Below are 16,670 nucleotides of genomic sequence, written 5' to 3'. Positions count from 1 at the left end.
GCTTTGGTAGCTCAGATGGTAGAGCACTTCCCCGCGAAAGGCAAAGGTGCAGAGTTTGAGTCTCGGTCGGGCACACAGTTTTAATCTGCCAGGAAGTTTCATATCAGCGCACACTCTGCTGCACAGTGAAAATCTCATTCTGGAAATTCACTGTTAGTTTGTATTCAGAAAGATAAGATTGTTCTATTTAATTCTGTCACTGATGTAAACTTCTAAAAATACTCCTGTCACTGAGGTAAAAAAACTGACAGCATCATCTATTGGTTCTTTGGATACAACACCATCACTAAGGCAAATATCTAAGCTACTAACCTGAGAAGACTCCTAAAATTCAAATTACACTATTTTTATCTGCGGTCCAGTTTCGAAATAAATCCTATAGGTTGCCTCCAGCTAGACTAGTTACCTGTGCAAACCACATGAATATTCACCAAGCAGTTTTGGAGATCAGTGTGTAAACAGAGACAGACAACATGATGATTTTACAGTTTTATTATTAGTGTAGATATAAATATTTGATAAGTAGCTGAGATAGCTATTGAATAATAAAACATCTATATATCTTTTAAACAGGAATAGTAGCATGTTGACACATGCTAAACCAGTGTACCAATAACATCTGATATGATGTAGTTGCTTATAAAACAATAAATTATTAGCTCTACAGACTAAACTCGAAGTATATCAAATAAAGTACAACACAGAAGACTGTAAGAAAATTGTCAGTAGAAGCTATAAAATATTTTTTAAAAAACTGGTACTGTGGGAGACATCAGAACCATAATACTTCCATATTATACAAACCACACAACAATAAAGATTCTAAGGAGAAAATACACAGCAGAGTGCAGAAATTGTTAGATTATACTAAGAGGGTCGTTCAATAAGTAATCCCCCACATTTTATTCTCGGAACATATTTATTGTTGAGAGTCAGAATATGGTGACATGGTAAACAGGTCTTGTCCATGTCCTATTTTTCTAGATTGTCTCCATCACGTCCTATGTCCATATGTCAATGTTGTGGAAGAGCATGTATTACCCACCGGTAAAAGCTCTTGTCCTGTAGGCATAGCCATGTTTTCACTGCATAGATGACCCTTTCATCATCTTCAAAGTGTTTTCCCCCATAGAGAATCTTTAAGCGGCCCAAAGAGATGGAAGTCTGAGGGTATCAGGTCTGGACTGTAGGGTGGATGTCTGGAGCAGTGGCTGTGACAGGACATCCTGAGCCTGGTTGATCATGGAGCTCTGTTTCTGCATTTCCTGAGGTTTTAACTTCCTTTATCCATTGCCCAACTGTACTACTATCAACTGCAGCACCACCATACACTGCACACAAACATTTATGGATGTTCACCATGGTTTCTTTTTCTGAACACAAGCATCCAATAACAGCACGCTGATTGTAATGTGAGTTGCATGTAGATGCCAAATTGACACTGTACTATGGCTCTGACGTCTGCAAGAATGGTTTGAAACTTCACCAGCACACAGAACAAACATCAAATGTGAAGCACCAACAAGGACATTTGTCTATGTATTTATTTGTTGAATGTATTTAAAGTGCCTTACAAAATTTTAATAACAGATAAAATGTCATACAGAGAGCGAAGGATTCAAATTGTTGGTAACACATTTATTGTCTTGACCCAACAAATTTGAATACCCAGTAGAATAAATGGACTTGGATGGCTGATAGTGGCAGAACCTGTAAAGTGCTGCAGTTTTCCAAGAAAGTGCCACCCTGAAGTTCCTCAAATGTATGCTTCAACAATAGTTCTTGCTGCAGATGAGATAAATATGACCACATGGCCATAAACTCATGTCTTATCTTCACTTCAGTTGTGTATAGTTGCCATTGTACCTAACTCTAGATTTACTTTACTACATTATCACATCATCATGGTTTCTCTCTCAGTAACTCTTCAGTCTGTTGGCATGTTGTTCACTTGTCCATCTTGTGTTACCATTGTGAACATCCAGCCAAGGACAGCAGACATTTGTTTCTGTTGATTCTACCAGTCAGATTCTGCCACCTCATGACTACAGCATCATTTAAACACACATTTTAACCATTCTGTCAAGATTCTCTCTCTTGTTGAATGTTTAAGGTGGACACATTACTGACAAAATTCAGATTTACCTGGATATTTAAAATTAAATCAGTAGAAAACTAGATTATTCCTGAGCTATTATAATAAAATTTTGTAACTAAGCAAGTAAGGAAAAGTAATGCAAATAATGAAAATCAGCAAGAGAATTAAAACTGAACAGATATTGCGAATTTTTTTATTTTTATCTTTCTTCAAACATCAGTAATTGTACATTACATTAAGATACGACAGAATAACTCATTGGTCCCATACAGTGGATTCACATAAGGCCTCTCCACCATCAAGGCTTCAGAGTATGTTGTACAAAAATACATAGTTAGATGGTTGTTGTTTCATGTGTGGTGGTGATATGCGGAATAAAATGAATGTACTGATACCACAAAATGCAACCACTTTATTAAATGTGATTGATCATAAGACAAGAGTCATGGGTGTTGATATGCACACTCCAAAATGAAATAGACAAAGACCAAGAATAAAAAGATGGGGCTGAGTGACACACCTGGTCAGTATAAATTGATGATGGGCAACTGAAACAAGGAATCCACAGATGAACAAAGACCAAAGCAGTAGATTTATCTATCATATCCTTTAAAGGTACAGCTTCCACGCAACGCAATGTCCTGTCAGTTGCGGAGAAAATATATCGGAACAAATTTGACTCAAGTAGTGGACCAACCGGGTCCAAATGGACACATTGAAGTCAGTCTTAGCATGTCATATTTTCCCTATTGCAGAAAACTGTGGTGTCCTAGCCGTTGCATTGGCAAACAAGAGGTGTGCATAAACTGTCTGCAGTCCACTTAAACACCTGACCACACAAAGCCCTCAGTCACTAATTTTGTGGTGGGATGAATACCAGGATGTGATAAGTTATGCAGACCATCAAAGATTGCCCTGCAGAATTTGGCAGGGACAGAGAATGTGATTTGCCTTTAAAGGTGTCACACCACAGGAGTAAGTTGGTATGGGGGATTTGGACAAGTTTGGGCAGAAATTGTGGCAGTTCAGACAAAAAGTGCTGAACTCTATGAACATTGATGGAAATATGCCCATGCGGCACCGTGTAATTCAATTTGGACGTGTTGTCAAATTTGGCACCATTGGTAGGCAATGACTTCGAAAATAAGCTGGAAATATTAGTGTGTGAGCTTGTCAGCCAGGTTCCACAAGGTGAAAGAATCTGGTTTGTCACCTCTATAACCAGTGCTGAAACACAATTTGAATCATGAGGGGAGTGGTCACAATGATGTATTTGTGCATAAAAATTTGATGCATGCCCAGGAACATCTGTTTGTATCAGTGTCCTTTCTTCATCTTCCATAAAGAAGTCCATAAGATCCAAGGATAGTAACAGAACTGTGATGCACGGTCCACATGTCCTTGTACACATTTGGGAGGAGAAGGTTTTAATCAACCTCACTTGTAGTTTCATACTTTCATTGTTCCATATTGTTCAACATATCCCACAACCCACAAGAAACCAAACGAAACCAAACCAGTATAGGTGAAAGGTCTCAATAACTTTTGTTGTGTGTCAGTGTTCATTGTTTGGTGTAAGGTAACACTGTGCATTTCCTGAGTCCACAGAAATTGATTGTTGTCATAGGTCACCAGTGTGGGCTTTTCCATTGTGGTGAGTGTATGTAACAAGGTACATGTACTGATTTCATAAAATGTAACCTCTTTAACCTGATGACATTGCTATTTTGAGTGAAAGTGAAGAAGAATTACATGATCTGCTGAATGGGATGAACAGTGTAAAGAGAATGGATTGAGAGTAAATTGAAGATGAAGGTAATGAGAAGTAGTAGAAATGAGAACAGCAAGAAAGTTAACATCAGGATTGATGGTCACAAAGCAGATAAAGTTAAGGAATTCTGCTACCTAGGCAGTAAAATAACCAATGCTAGACAGAGCAAGGAGGAAATCAAAAGCAGACTAGCAATGGCAAAAAGGTCATACCTGGCCAAGAGAAGTCTACTAATATCAAATATCAGCCTTAATTTGAGAAAGTAAGTTCTGAGAATGCATGTCTCGAGTACAGCATTGTATGGTAGTGAAACATGGACTGTGGGGAGAACTGGAACAGAAGAGAATTGTAGCATTTGAGATGTGGTGCTACATACTGATGTTGAAAATTAGGTGGACTGATAAGGTCAGGAATGAGGTGGTTATGCACAGAATCGGAGAGGAAAGGAACATGTGGAAAACACTGAGAAGAAGGGACAGGATGATCAGACATCTGTTAAGACATGAGGGGATGACTTCCATAGTACTCAAGGGAGCTGTAGAGGTCAAAAACTGTAGAGGAAGACAGAGACTGGAATACATCCAGTAAATAATTGAGGACATGCATTGCAAGTGCTACTTAAAGATGAAAAGGTTAGCACAGGAGAGGAATTGGTGGTGGGCTGCATCAAACCAGTCAGAAGACAGAGGACAAAAAACCTCTTCATTAAAAAAAGAATGATCACAAGATATGAGACACATGTGTTAACACAGACAATACAAAGTGAACTAGACATAGGTAGAGACTTCAAGAAGGCATTATGTGTGTGTGTAATGTTCTTGGGACTCGATTTTGCTTGCTCATGTCACCTTCTGCAGGTCGATATCATCACATGACCATAGTGAACCAACAGAAAGCTTTTTATGCAGTATTTCACACCATAACACTTGAAAAGTTCCAAGATTATGAGCTATGTGAGAATCCTCTTGAAGGAAAATTTAACTTTTTAAGCTTATTTACCGTTGTTGGTGTGAACCCCTTTTGTTACATACATAACTAAGGGGAAGAGGTATTAAACAAAGATGAGCTTGGAGGCAAGATACTGAGAGACTTGATTTGATTGATGGGATTTAACCAGAGAGGTAAAACAGCTGAACATAACCCCATTTATCAGCAATGTCATTTGTATGTGACCCTGTTGGCTGGGTTCCTCAAGTTGACACAAATGTGGTTCCTAGCCTCCAGATGTCCACACTGAAACTGAGGTTATTGTACAATGTCTCCCCCTGTCATACTAGGAAAGCTAACTAATAGCCTTAAGTAGTAGGATGATTCCCTTTACTTTCTCTGTTAGCTGCAATTTCTTCAGGAATTAGACATGTCCAAAAAAAAAAAAAAAAAACAGATGCCATACACACAATTGTAGTATCTAAGCCTTGATGGTACTTCATGATATCTTCAGAGTGGATGCACCCTATGTCCAATCTCTTGCAGGAATCATGTAAGATGCCATGAGCAAAGAGGGTAATGGGCAGGGAGCACTACAGAATGAGTGTGCAACAATTTGGGAATTTGGGTTGGACATGAAGCATGCTCAAATAGCCAGAGTGGTTAAGGCAAGTGCTGGCATAAAGCAGAAAATCCAGGTTTGGGTCCCGTTGTAGCACAGATTTTCACTTGTCACAGAATTATTTCAATGCCCTAATGCAGCTGAAATTGGTACTTCTTTTTCAACATGCAAACATTCTGTATCTTTTGCTCTCCAGTACTTCACATTGAAAGATTAAATGTCACTTCTTTCTCTATATCTACATCCGTACTCTACAAACCACTGTAAGGTGTACCACTGCTAGTCATTTCCTTTCCTGTTCCACTTGCAAATACAGTGTGACAAAAACAAATGTCTATATACTTCCATACAAGCCCCAATCTCTTGAATCCTATCTTCCCAGGGGCACTCCTGACAATACCCTTGTCTCTGATAAACTCTCACTGTTGGGAACAAAATACCAGATTCTGCTCATTGAGAAGCCTTAGAGCCATTCACATTCCCGGGAACCTATTCCATATACTTGTACATTCAGTAAAAGTTGGCAGTGTGGCATCATATAAAATGCTTTACAGAAATCTAGGAGTACGGAATTTGCCTGTTACCCTTCATCTGTGCTTCACAGAATTTCCTAAGAGAAAAGAGTGAGCTGAGTTTCACACAAGCGATGCTTTCTAAAACCATGCTGATTTATGGACAGAAACTCTACCCTCTCGAGAAAATGTATTATATTTGAACTAAGAATATGTTCAAAGATTCTGCAGCAAAATGATGTTAGGGATATTGGTCTGTAATATTGTGGGTCCGTTCTTCTGCCCTTGTTATACACAGAGGACACCTTTGCTTTTTTTCCAGTAGCTTGCTACCTTGCACTGGGCAAGAAATTCATGAAAAATGAAAGCTAAGTAAGGGGCCGATTCTGTAAAGTACTCTTTGAAAGACCAAAATGGGATTCCATCAAGACCTGACAACTTATTTGCTTGAAATTCTGTTTCTCTACACCAGGGATTTTCCTCTATGTCCTCCACACGGGAGCCTGTGCGATGGTCAAATGATAGTCTGTTTGTACAATTCTCCTATGTGAATGATTTCTTAAATGTGAAATTTAAAAGTTTGGCTTTACTTTTGCTATCTTCTATTACCATACCAGACTGATCAATATGTGACTGGATAGAAGTCTCAGACCCACTTAGTGATACCCTTTGTGTGCAGGTGTTTCTTGAGGTTCCTATGCCCACTCATTAGATCTAAAAGTTAAATCTGCCTCTTGTTAACCCCACAATTACAGAAATTTTCTTAGAACATTGTTCTGGCATCATTGGCTTGCCACAATTTTGTTTTTGGATTGTAGTCAAATATTTTGCATTCTGTCTTGTGATTCAATTACATAGTATTAAATTTTACCACTGAAGTAGTGATGATGGGTAGGACAGGTTCTGGTCCAACAAATGGTCATTTCCCCTGTGGCGGCAAGCCTATTAGCTTGCACATTACTACTAACTCCTGAGTGACAAGAGACTGACAGCAGGTTTTCACTCTGCAAAATATATTTGATCTCATTGCAGGGGTTGATAGGGATTTCAGAGCAACTTGGCTGTATGAATGAATGCAGATGCTATGATCCTCGTAACACCTACATAGATACTTCTCTGCACATACTCTAATTGTGAATATTTCCCCTGGAATACTGTTGCTAGCTTCCCTGGATAGATTGTGCTTTCTATTTGAGGCTGCACCCTGTGTACACTGCCTCCAGCAACCTCGTCTGTTTTTCACCAGTCAGTAAACCAGACTGTCATCTGAACAGTACTGTGGTTATTTCTTACACTGCTCCTACTTCCTATGGTTAGAAAGATTTACTGAAGCCACTGGAAGTTGTTACATAGTGAGCATGCATTTTCTGTCATTCTTATGTTTACCACATTCATTATATAAGTGTGGAATTCTGGAAATCCTACAGATTTCCAGTTTCTTAACGTACATGCTCCTGCTGCTGCCTCCATTGTAAGCCAAAGATGTAATGGGGGTGTGTCCAGCATGGGAGTGCTGTTAATTCAACCCAATAAATCTAGGCAGTCCAGCCGTGCACCTTCTCGTGCTCCTTAGCAGCTGTCTTCTGGCACGGATCGTGTCACAGCTTAGGTTGGGCAAATGCTTTAGTTCTGTACCATTTGTGCCATCTAGTTCATTTTATTACGTAAACCAGATGACTAGAGAAGGAGTACTTATTCCCCTTATTCAGAAAGGATCTACTATTGTATGGACTCAGTCCCTCCAGATAAAACTAGGACAACTCATGATGGCGACACAGAAAAAAGAATTTCACCGAGATCTGAAAGACCTAGGTTGACACAAGGCTGTGGAGTAGGTGACTGTAATAATTCAAAGGAGCCAAGTCGCAACAGTTGTTAATATCTCTGAATTGTCAGCCTAATAGGTCATGGTTCAAAAATACTGATGCTAATTATTTACAGAAGAATGGACAAACTGGTAGAGGCCAACCTTAGGGAAGAGAAGTTTGGGTTCTGAAGAAATGAACATGCAATACAATACAGACTGCACTGTGTATCTTAAATGAGACACTGTAGAAAGACAAACCTACATTTCTAGCACTTGGAGATTTAGAGAAAGCTTCTTACTGTGTTGGTTGGAATACACTCTTCAAAATTCTGAAGGTAGTAGGAATAAAATACGGGGAGCAGAAGGTTAACAGAAACTTGTAGGAAAATGAGGATAATTTCAAGAGTTGGGAGTTCAGAGGGACGTAGTAGATCAAATAACTCGTACATACTAGTTGACTTCCAATGTTTTCTTTTATTTAGCTTTATAATCAGTCAGTGAGTCAAGGCATACTTCCTGAAAGACTAAAATATGCTGTAATAATATGGATTTATAAAAGTGGAGATAAGCAATTAATTTCCAAGTCAACCCTCTTTCTTGTATTTTTTTGAGAACAAATTGGGAGGGTAGCTTGTCAGAACATATAATGAATTATATAATGTTATTGGCAATGCAGCTTGCCGCTAACTTGGTGTAATGTTTTGTCTGTAAAGACGTGTATTTGTTGCCTTTATGATTCCTTCACTCTCACACATAAATCTGTACCGTAAAGTAAGGGCCTCCTGTTTTGTTTTTAGGCTGATCCGTGATAAGACAGGCAAACAATTATACTAATGGAGGATTCTGAGTATTTTCTCTAATTACATTCACTCTCTCTCTCTCTCTCCTTTATCTATGTACAATTTTAAATATAATATTTCATTACATGAAATCAGCCCAATAGAATCTCTGGTGGAGCCCTTCGTCTTAACATTCAGCGGCTGGCTTGCTGTAAAAGATCTTTATATCTATTATTATTGTTAAGCGCTGCATTCAGTTGGGAAAATCGATCGTTTGAACAATTCGTTCCTTTTACGACAGATTTCGAATTTCAGATGTGTCCGAAGCCTTTTTGGACGATTTTATAAAGACTTGTCGATTGCAGGCTCTCTTCGTCACAGCTGAAACTTCCCCACTAATTACAGGGCCAAGACAATCATCAATGATTCAGACAAAGAACTCATTCGTCACTCACTCTAGAATAAAAGGGTCACAAACCTTATTTCTGAGGAAAATTATATATTCAATCCATCTCCATTACATATTCCGTTTTCTGTTGATTCAAAGTCTTAGTTAATTTGCAATTACAGTTTTTCTCTCTCTTCGAATAACCCGCTAGTGGCACAAACGTTAATAGCTCGCTTTAGCAAGAAGAAGAGCAAATATGTCTCTTTTAGAAACCCGACAATCTTCCAACAGATACTTCCAAAGCTGTCCTCGTTACACGTCTATAATAACCATGGAGAATACATATATGTCTCTCTGTTATTCCAAAGAATAAACGTACTGGAAAATACCTTGGCGTCGACGAGCTGTCGGCGCATATATTACTAGAAACTCCGATCAGATGCTTTTCAAATGCGAACAAATGTGGATGATTTGATTGACCATTATTAATTATTGCGTGGTAGAGGGTAATTTTCTGTGGGGAGATTACAAACACTGAACCACTTTCCTGCTAACCTTGGAATTACTGTCCCTTTTGGCTTTTGCAAAGGATTTCCTGCAGAGAAACAAACACATGATCTCATAAGTTCAGGTCTGGTAGTAGTAAAAATAAAAATTACCCTTTTGGCATGTTCTGTGATTGTGCCAAGAGGTTAGATTATGTGGATCATTTGTCTGTAATTTGTAAAAGTCTATTTGTTTTAAAGTTTCAGAAAAATTCCCCAAGAAAAAGAAGTGCACTGATTGCTGAGTGGGAGAGCAGGATCCAAAAAAATTCAGAGCATTGATCGTGACCTCTGAACCACCACCAATGGTATGATATATCAGGAACACTATTCCATAAGTTTTATTGCTATAAAATTTGCTTTGACACTTCCATACTGTAAAACTGATGTGCTGAATTTTCTACACATCATTGAAATAATATATATAACTAAAAATTTCAGAGATACGAAATTGACAAAAAAATGTAAGCTTTCTTAGGGAATTTCAGTGATGAAATCTTCTCACATTATTAGCCAAGTAACAACTGTTTTCAGAGCTATTAGTTAGCTGATAAAGCAAGAAAATTTCATAGATATAAAATCATCTTTGTTGTAACAGTAAGGTGGTTGCTGTATGAAGTAGACAAGGTCTTTTTCTGGAGTTCAAATTTTGTGTGTTGTTCCTAGATGTAGGTTGAATGGGACTGCTACTATTTCATATTGATCATACACTAATTAAATATGAAAATGTATGACTTCATATACTTACTTTGGAAACACACTATTTGTATAAAGCAGTGGTAGATGACAGTAAAGGCACTGATTCAGAGCACTGTATTGTAAACAGTAGGTGAATTATTGACATAGCTTGAGGACGCTTGAAGAGCAAATGATAAAGTTGTTCAAAAAATGTCTCCATAGGTGTATCACAATGTAATTATGGTTAAAGAGATTCACATAGGACTATTGCTGCATAATGTTAATTTCTTTCACTTTCCTCTAATGTAAAAGTTGTAATCACTCTGATTACAATTCCACCCCTCCCCTTTCTTTTCCTGGTGTCACTATCTTGATGGATTTTTGTCATTACACACTATCTCACTTGCACAGTTGTGACAAATTTTCTACATTCTAAACTCTTAATTTGAAAAAAAGAGAAAAAGAAAAGGCTCTTGAGATTTAAGTTGTAGGTTTCTTCTTACCTAGTTATGTATACATTTGGGTAGTGTATCACTGTAAAAGTGGAGAACAGTTTCCATCAGAATGTGTAGAAGTAAAAATAGTAGTTCCTTTGCAATGGAAAAAGAAAGTCATGTGCACAGGAAAATTATTCACGCTGATCAGTTTTTTGGCATATAAAATAACTAGTTTGAATTGTTACTTTCTAGTAATAATACACAATAATCCGCACGTCTTAACTCCAGTGATTTACCATCTAAGATAAACAATGGCCTCCCATTTTTTTTTCTTTTTTATTATTTGCTAATGTGGCCACTCATTCACTTAGGATCCATTATTGTTATCTTATCCCATCATGTATGATGTATTGCACCATACGTAAGTTGTTTCAAATGTTCCACTGTATTTTCTGCCCACGTCCAACCTCCTCCTCCTCCTCCTCCTCCTCCTCCTCCTCCTCACCACATATTTCACTGTACTTGGTCTACAATGGAGGCAGTTTGTTTTACTTCAGCCCTTCTAATAAAATGATGAAAAATACTTAGACATGTTTATCAAGCTGAATAAATCACTTTTACAAAAACAAAGGTTAGCTGTGATATCATGATTTCATATATTACATCTTGCAGAAGGTAAGCACACACAAAAAAATTAATTTACTCATTTACATCATGTAAAACAACTGAGTTTGGAAAAAATGATACCTTCTGGTTGTAGTGTGTGCTCAATGATTTAGGATACTGTATTAATTCTTATTTTGATTATGTAATATTAACATTACCATTATTATTATTATTATTATTATTATTTTTATTAAATAATTTTATCAGAAGTTTGTGTAGAGACATTTCAATGTTGAAATTTATTATTTATTTGCAGAAAATGTCACATTCCAGAATGTGTGTGGATACAACCAAGAAACAATACTGCCTTTGCAATTTTACTAGACTGCTGTGTTCCCAGTATTGTGAAGAAATTTGTTTTTCTTATGTAGAGTTTCTTAATATTATTGTGCAATTATTGTTGAAGATTTCTGACAGGACCAGAAATAATAAGTATTATTAGGGAGGTAATACACAATACATTCCACCCACATAGGAAACAATGTCTAAGATATTTTCTTAATGGGTTTCTTTGTAATTGTATAAGAACTGTCATTTTACTCTGTGTGATGAATTGGTTTGAAGCTGAATATTCTGTTAAAATCCTTAAACTTAATTTCAATGCACAAATACTCATACCATTTGTTCTAATTTGGCTACTGGGATTTCATAATGGCTTCCAGTCACTTTTGGTTACCATTGGCATGATGCAGAAGTTGAAGTAAAAATTTCAATGGTATGAGCAGTGTTGTATCATTCTGTGTTGAAAGCAATCAAAACAATTTGATGTTCCTTGTATTGTGTCTTGCCTATATGCTAAATTTGATGATTGCAGTTGATGGAAATTCAAATGAAAGTCTAAAGTGATGAGTGTTAATAAATGTTCTATTTAGTGTGTTCTTTTCTTGAACTTCAGTGTAACACACTCCTGAAGAAATATTTTCCCTTTATTGTTCTACACACAAGGAGATTTTGTCCTTCCTTCTCATTAATTTGAATGTGCTTAAAAATTAGAATATTGCTGTGTGTCATATGTAATTGCAATAGATTAAGGGTATACTCCTTCATAGTATTCCATGACTAGAAATGTTTTGTTGATTAAATTGATGGCTGATGATTTAACAAAATGTATTTGCCATCCTTTTGTTGTGCTGGTTGGAAGCATCACTCGATGGCGAATTTAGTCTGCTAATTTCTTAAAGAAATACATGAAAATGAAACAAACTGTAGATAAATAATGCAAGAATTACAGTAAAATTAAGAGAAACTAATATATAGTATTTTGAGACACATATAATATGGTTATTCAAACATGACCAAAATGTAATATTGCTGGGAGTGTAACTGTACTATCTGGATGATGCTTATGCAAGATTCAGTGTAAAGATTGAACGTAGTTAGAACTCTGCAACTGTTAATCAAAGTAATGTCTGTAGAAAAGCATGTTTGTGAAAAAGAAAACTAAGCTTCAGCAGTTTCAGAAGAGAATTGGCGTAAGTATCACTAGTCTGGGTGTATGTAGAGAGGAGACTAAGAAAACAGTTGTTTGAATTCATTTTCCTGTTTCTTCTTTCAAGTTATGAAGTAATTTTGGAATACATAACAAAAAATTGATATACAAGAAGCTGTTAAATATAAGTATTAAAACTATTGAACAAATAGGCATTATAGTTAACAACATTTTATTGTGTAAGGGTTGTTTGTATGTGTAATATGACTGTTCTGTTACATATTGATGAAATTTCCACATCACTCGTTATTTTCATTGTTGAAATTGCAGGTAATATCTGTTATATATAAGTGTGTGTGTGTGTGTGTGTGTGTGTGTGTGTGTGTGTGTGTGTGTGTGTGTGTCATCAAAGTAAAAATGTGGTGTGAAAGTGACTTAATGTACTGGTATTTATTTGAATACTATTTATACTGTTGCATTGTTGTGGCATTAAACTCCCTCTCAGACTTTGTTCAAAATATTGAATTTGAAGGTGCTTCTTGAATTTTTTTGTGCTACCACCCATGGTTAGATCTATTATTAACCAACATGTACATATCAAATATTCATGTGGTATGAGGTGCATTTCTGAGAAATGTAAGTAATAAATTGCTTGTAAAGGATCCATGATATTTAATAAATGGATACTAATTCAGTCAAATTTTGTCATGAAACACAATAAAAATGATTACTTCTGTATACATGTCCCAATTAAACCATTTCAGAAGTAATGCTTATATACATGCATGAGTTACCACCTCACTTAAACAGTAAGTATTTTCAAAACTGCACCTAAAAAAATCACTAATGTACTATAGTGCAAAACAAAAACTTAGTGAGCCATACTTACGACACCGAATTAGTCACAGTTTCTGTAAAAATAAATGAATAAGTAAATACTTTCTCCTTACACTTTTTGTTACTGCAATGTTATAAGGCATTTCAAATTTCTTCTGAGACAGATACTTACTTACACTTCCATTATTCTGAGATGCTAATATTCTCATATTGCTTACATCTGGAACAGAAAAAAAATTCTCCACATAGGCAGTTGTGACAGTAAAAGACTTACTTTTCATCTCACTCAAGTGTGGCAATAAAAATAACCAAATTATCAGACATGTAGACTTTATTAGAACCTTATCCTTTTTCAATATAGAAAGGATTAGATGATACATTAAAAACACTACTATGGTCTCAGATATGCATCAATTTGTGTGCTTCATATGAGAAGCAACTTGGTGACACTTCAATTTCTTTAGAAGAAAAAGAAAAATTCATACAGTTAGGTTTAGTAATGGTAATCTGTGCAGAACCTTCCGGGTGTCTGTGATTTAAAGACCATTATGAAAAGAAACTATGCAGAAAATAGTTCACTATGCACCCATATTACCAGAGCATTTTAAAGTTACTTTCATACCACTAAATGTATAATTTAGGTAGCTAATCTCAAACCCTAATGAATCCATCTCCATCCTTACCCCAGTGACACTCCAAGACACACATCTTCCACATGTTCCCCAAAATCTACAAATCCAATGATCCTGGATACCCCATTGTAGCTGATTATTGTGCTCCCACTGAAAGAAGAATTTCTCTCTTGTTGACAAACACCTCCAACCAATTGCACATCAAAGATACTAACCACTTCCTTCATCAGCTCTTCAGTAACCACACGCCTTTACCTCCTGGACCCATACTCATCACTGTAGATGCCATCTCCGTATACACAAACAACCATGATGCCCAAGCCCTCATCACTATCGTACAATCTCACCCAATGTCCTTCAGACTTCAAACCCACTACCTCATTCCTTGAACACCTTACCAACTATATACTACTACTACTACTACTACTACTACTACTACTATAATTACTATTACTGTGAGGGGAAAGTATATAAACAAATTTGTGGCACAAGGGCCACACTCATGACACCCTCCTATGCTAAAATACCTTCCTAGCCTTTCAAAACGCCAGACACCTTATCTGATGGAGGTCCATTAATCATATAATCTGGACTCAGGTCCAAGACATCCTATCCTCAGTCCTCCACAACCTTCTCTCCCACCTGCTTCATCTGGTCCTGCTTATTCTAATATTCCACCTTCCTGCACATTGACCTCCACCTCTCTGGTGACACCATCCACAACTCTGTCCATACTACAGCCATTAACCACCAATAGTACCTGCATTTTGATAGCTGTCATCCTTCCCACACAAAAAAATAACTCCCACACAGCCTGGCCACCCATGGGCATCATATCTACAGTGATAATACTCTTGCCCAGTATGCTGAAGGTTTCATGGGGGTGTTCACACACAGGCATTCCCTCCCTCCCCCCCAAAAAAATCTAATACTTAAGCATATTTCCCATGCCATACCTTCAGACAACCCTAACTGTCCCACCACCCCCAAGAATCAGTTACAAAGGAATGCCCACCTCATCACACAGTATCACCCTGAACCATATAATTCACCAGCATTCTGATTATCAATCACATCTGGAAATGAGACAACTTACCCAAGATCATTTCCACCATTTTTAAAGTGGTATTCATCTCTCCTCCCCCCCCCCCCCCCCCCCCACCACCACCAACCTACACATCATCCTGGTCCATACCTACGCCACTCACACAAGGAACTCCTTGTAACAGGAATCATATCCTCATGGATGACCCAGGTGCAAGACCTGCCCAGTTCACCAACTCGACAATTGCCACTCCAGTTGTGATGCAGGCTTACCCCACACTGTTAGGTGCAGGACCACATGTGAAAGCAGTTGTGCCATGTACTTACTCAGCTGTTGTCACTATACCGTTTTTCTGTTGATATGACAACCAACCAACTGTCCATCAGAATGAAGCCACTAGCAAACTGTGGCCAACAATAAAGTTGACCACGCAGTGGCACAACATGCAGCTGAGCCCAAGATGTTAAATTTCTATGGCTGCTTCACAACCTGGGCCATCGGAATCTTTCCCTCCACCAGCTTTTCTGAACCACACATATGGAAGTTAACATGTGTGTGCCTGTGTGTATTTTCGCTCCCTAGCACGAAGAATTTATTCCAAAAGTTAGCAAGTTCTCTCTATCTTTTGTGTGTGCCTGTTGTTGACTCAACATTTCTGCTGTTTGGTGAGGGGGTATCCTTTACTCCTAGATTATTTACATTCTACCAGAACGTCACTACATATCAATACAAAACTTACACCTAGAGTATGCATTAGGGGTAGGAATTTCTTATTGAAGAGTCTTAAAAAAATAGCCAAATTCTTGTAAATCTCTTTGTCTTGAGAAGAGTTAGATCGTGCTGCCCTCTCTTCATAATAAATGCTAATTAACATACTGTTGTAAGAAGTATTTGCTAGGGGTGCAGCTATTGTGTAAGCCAAATGACAACTAGCCACAGTCGTCACAATTGCAAGCACAGTTGTTAAAAGTAAAAAATGAACAGTTTGGATGGTGTTAATAGCAGTGAACACATTTTATTTTTTCCTTCGAATAAATTGTATTTGCTGTTCCACTGAATTAGTCTAAACTTTTACTTTGTTCTAAACATCACATTCAAAATATTAAGGTGCTTATTCACAATCCATGAAGATGAACAAGACACTTTTTCCAGTATATAGCCTGCAAATAATTCTTCTTCTTCAGTGCCTTAAGAGATGTTTTGACTGGAGGTTCTCCACTTCATCCTGCTCTGAACATATTCCTTCATCCATTTTTAATGTTGTCCTTCACTCAGTTGCTCTTTCTACCTCCTCATTCCTTCCACTTTCCCTCTAAAATTATTTGTTGCTAACAATTCCTACACAGTAAGTGTCTCGGGCAAGCTTTTTTTCTGTTTATGATTATTTCTAATAATCTTCTTTCTTCACCTATATATTATTTCATACTTAAATCTGTCCATCTGCTTCACCTTAAGCAATCTTTTCCATGATCACATTACAAAATTTTCTTAATATCC

The 16,670-nt window shown here is 37.2% G+C and overlaps 1 protein-coding gene across 1 annotated transcript in view; it reads left to right on the top strand.

Annotated features, from left to right (window-relative positions):
- The window catches only part of LOC124722326, a 36,812-nt gene extending 23,497 nt beyond the window's left edge, over positions 1-13,315 (top strand). Inside the window, exons 6-7 of the mRNA XM_047247503.1 lie at positions 9,651-9,757; positions 11,487-13,315. Coding sequence (XP_047103459.1) covers positions 9,651-9,731 — 81 coding nt within the window. The 3' untranslated portion in view covers positions 9,732-9,757; positions 11,487-13,315. The remainder of the gene's footprint in view (positions 1-9,650; positions 9,758-11,486) is intronic.
- The last annotated feature ends 3,355 nt before the right edge of the window (positions 13,316-16,670 follow it).

The sequence above is a fragment of the Schistocerca piceifrons genome, chromosome X (genome assembly GCF_021461385.2).
Source record: "Schistocerca piceifrons isolate TAMUIC-IGC-003096 chromosome X, iqSchPice1.1, whole genome shotgun sequence".
In the NCBI taxonomy this organism is placed as follows: Eukaryota; Metazoa; Arthropoda; class Insecta; order Orthoptera; family Acrididae; genus Schistocerca; species Schistocerca piceifrons.
Note: the sequence above shows the minus strand (reverse complement) of the source record. Positions and strands in the feature narration are given on the sequence as shown.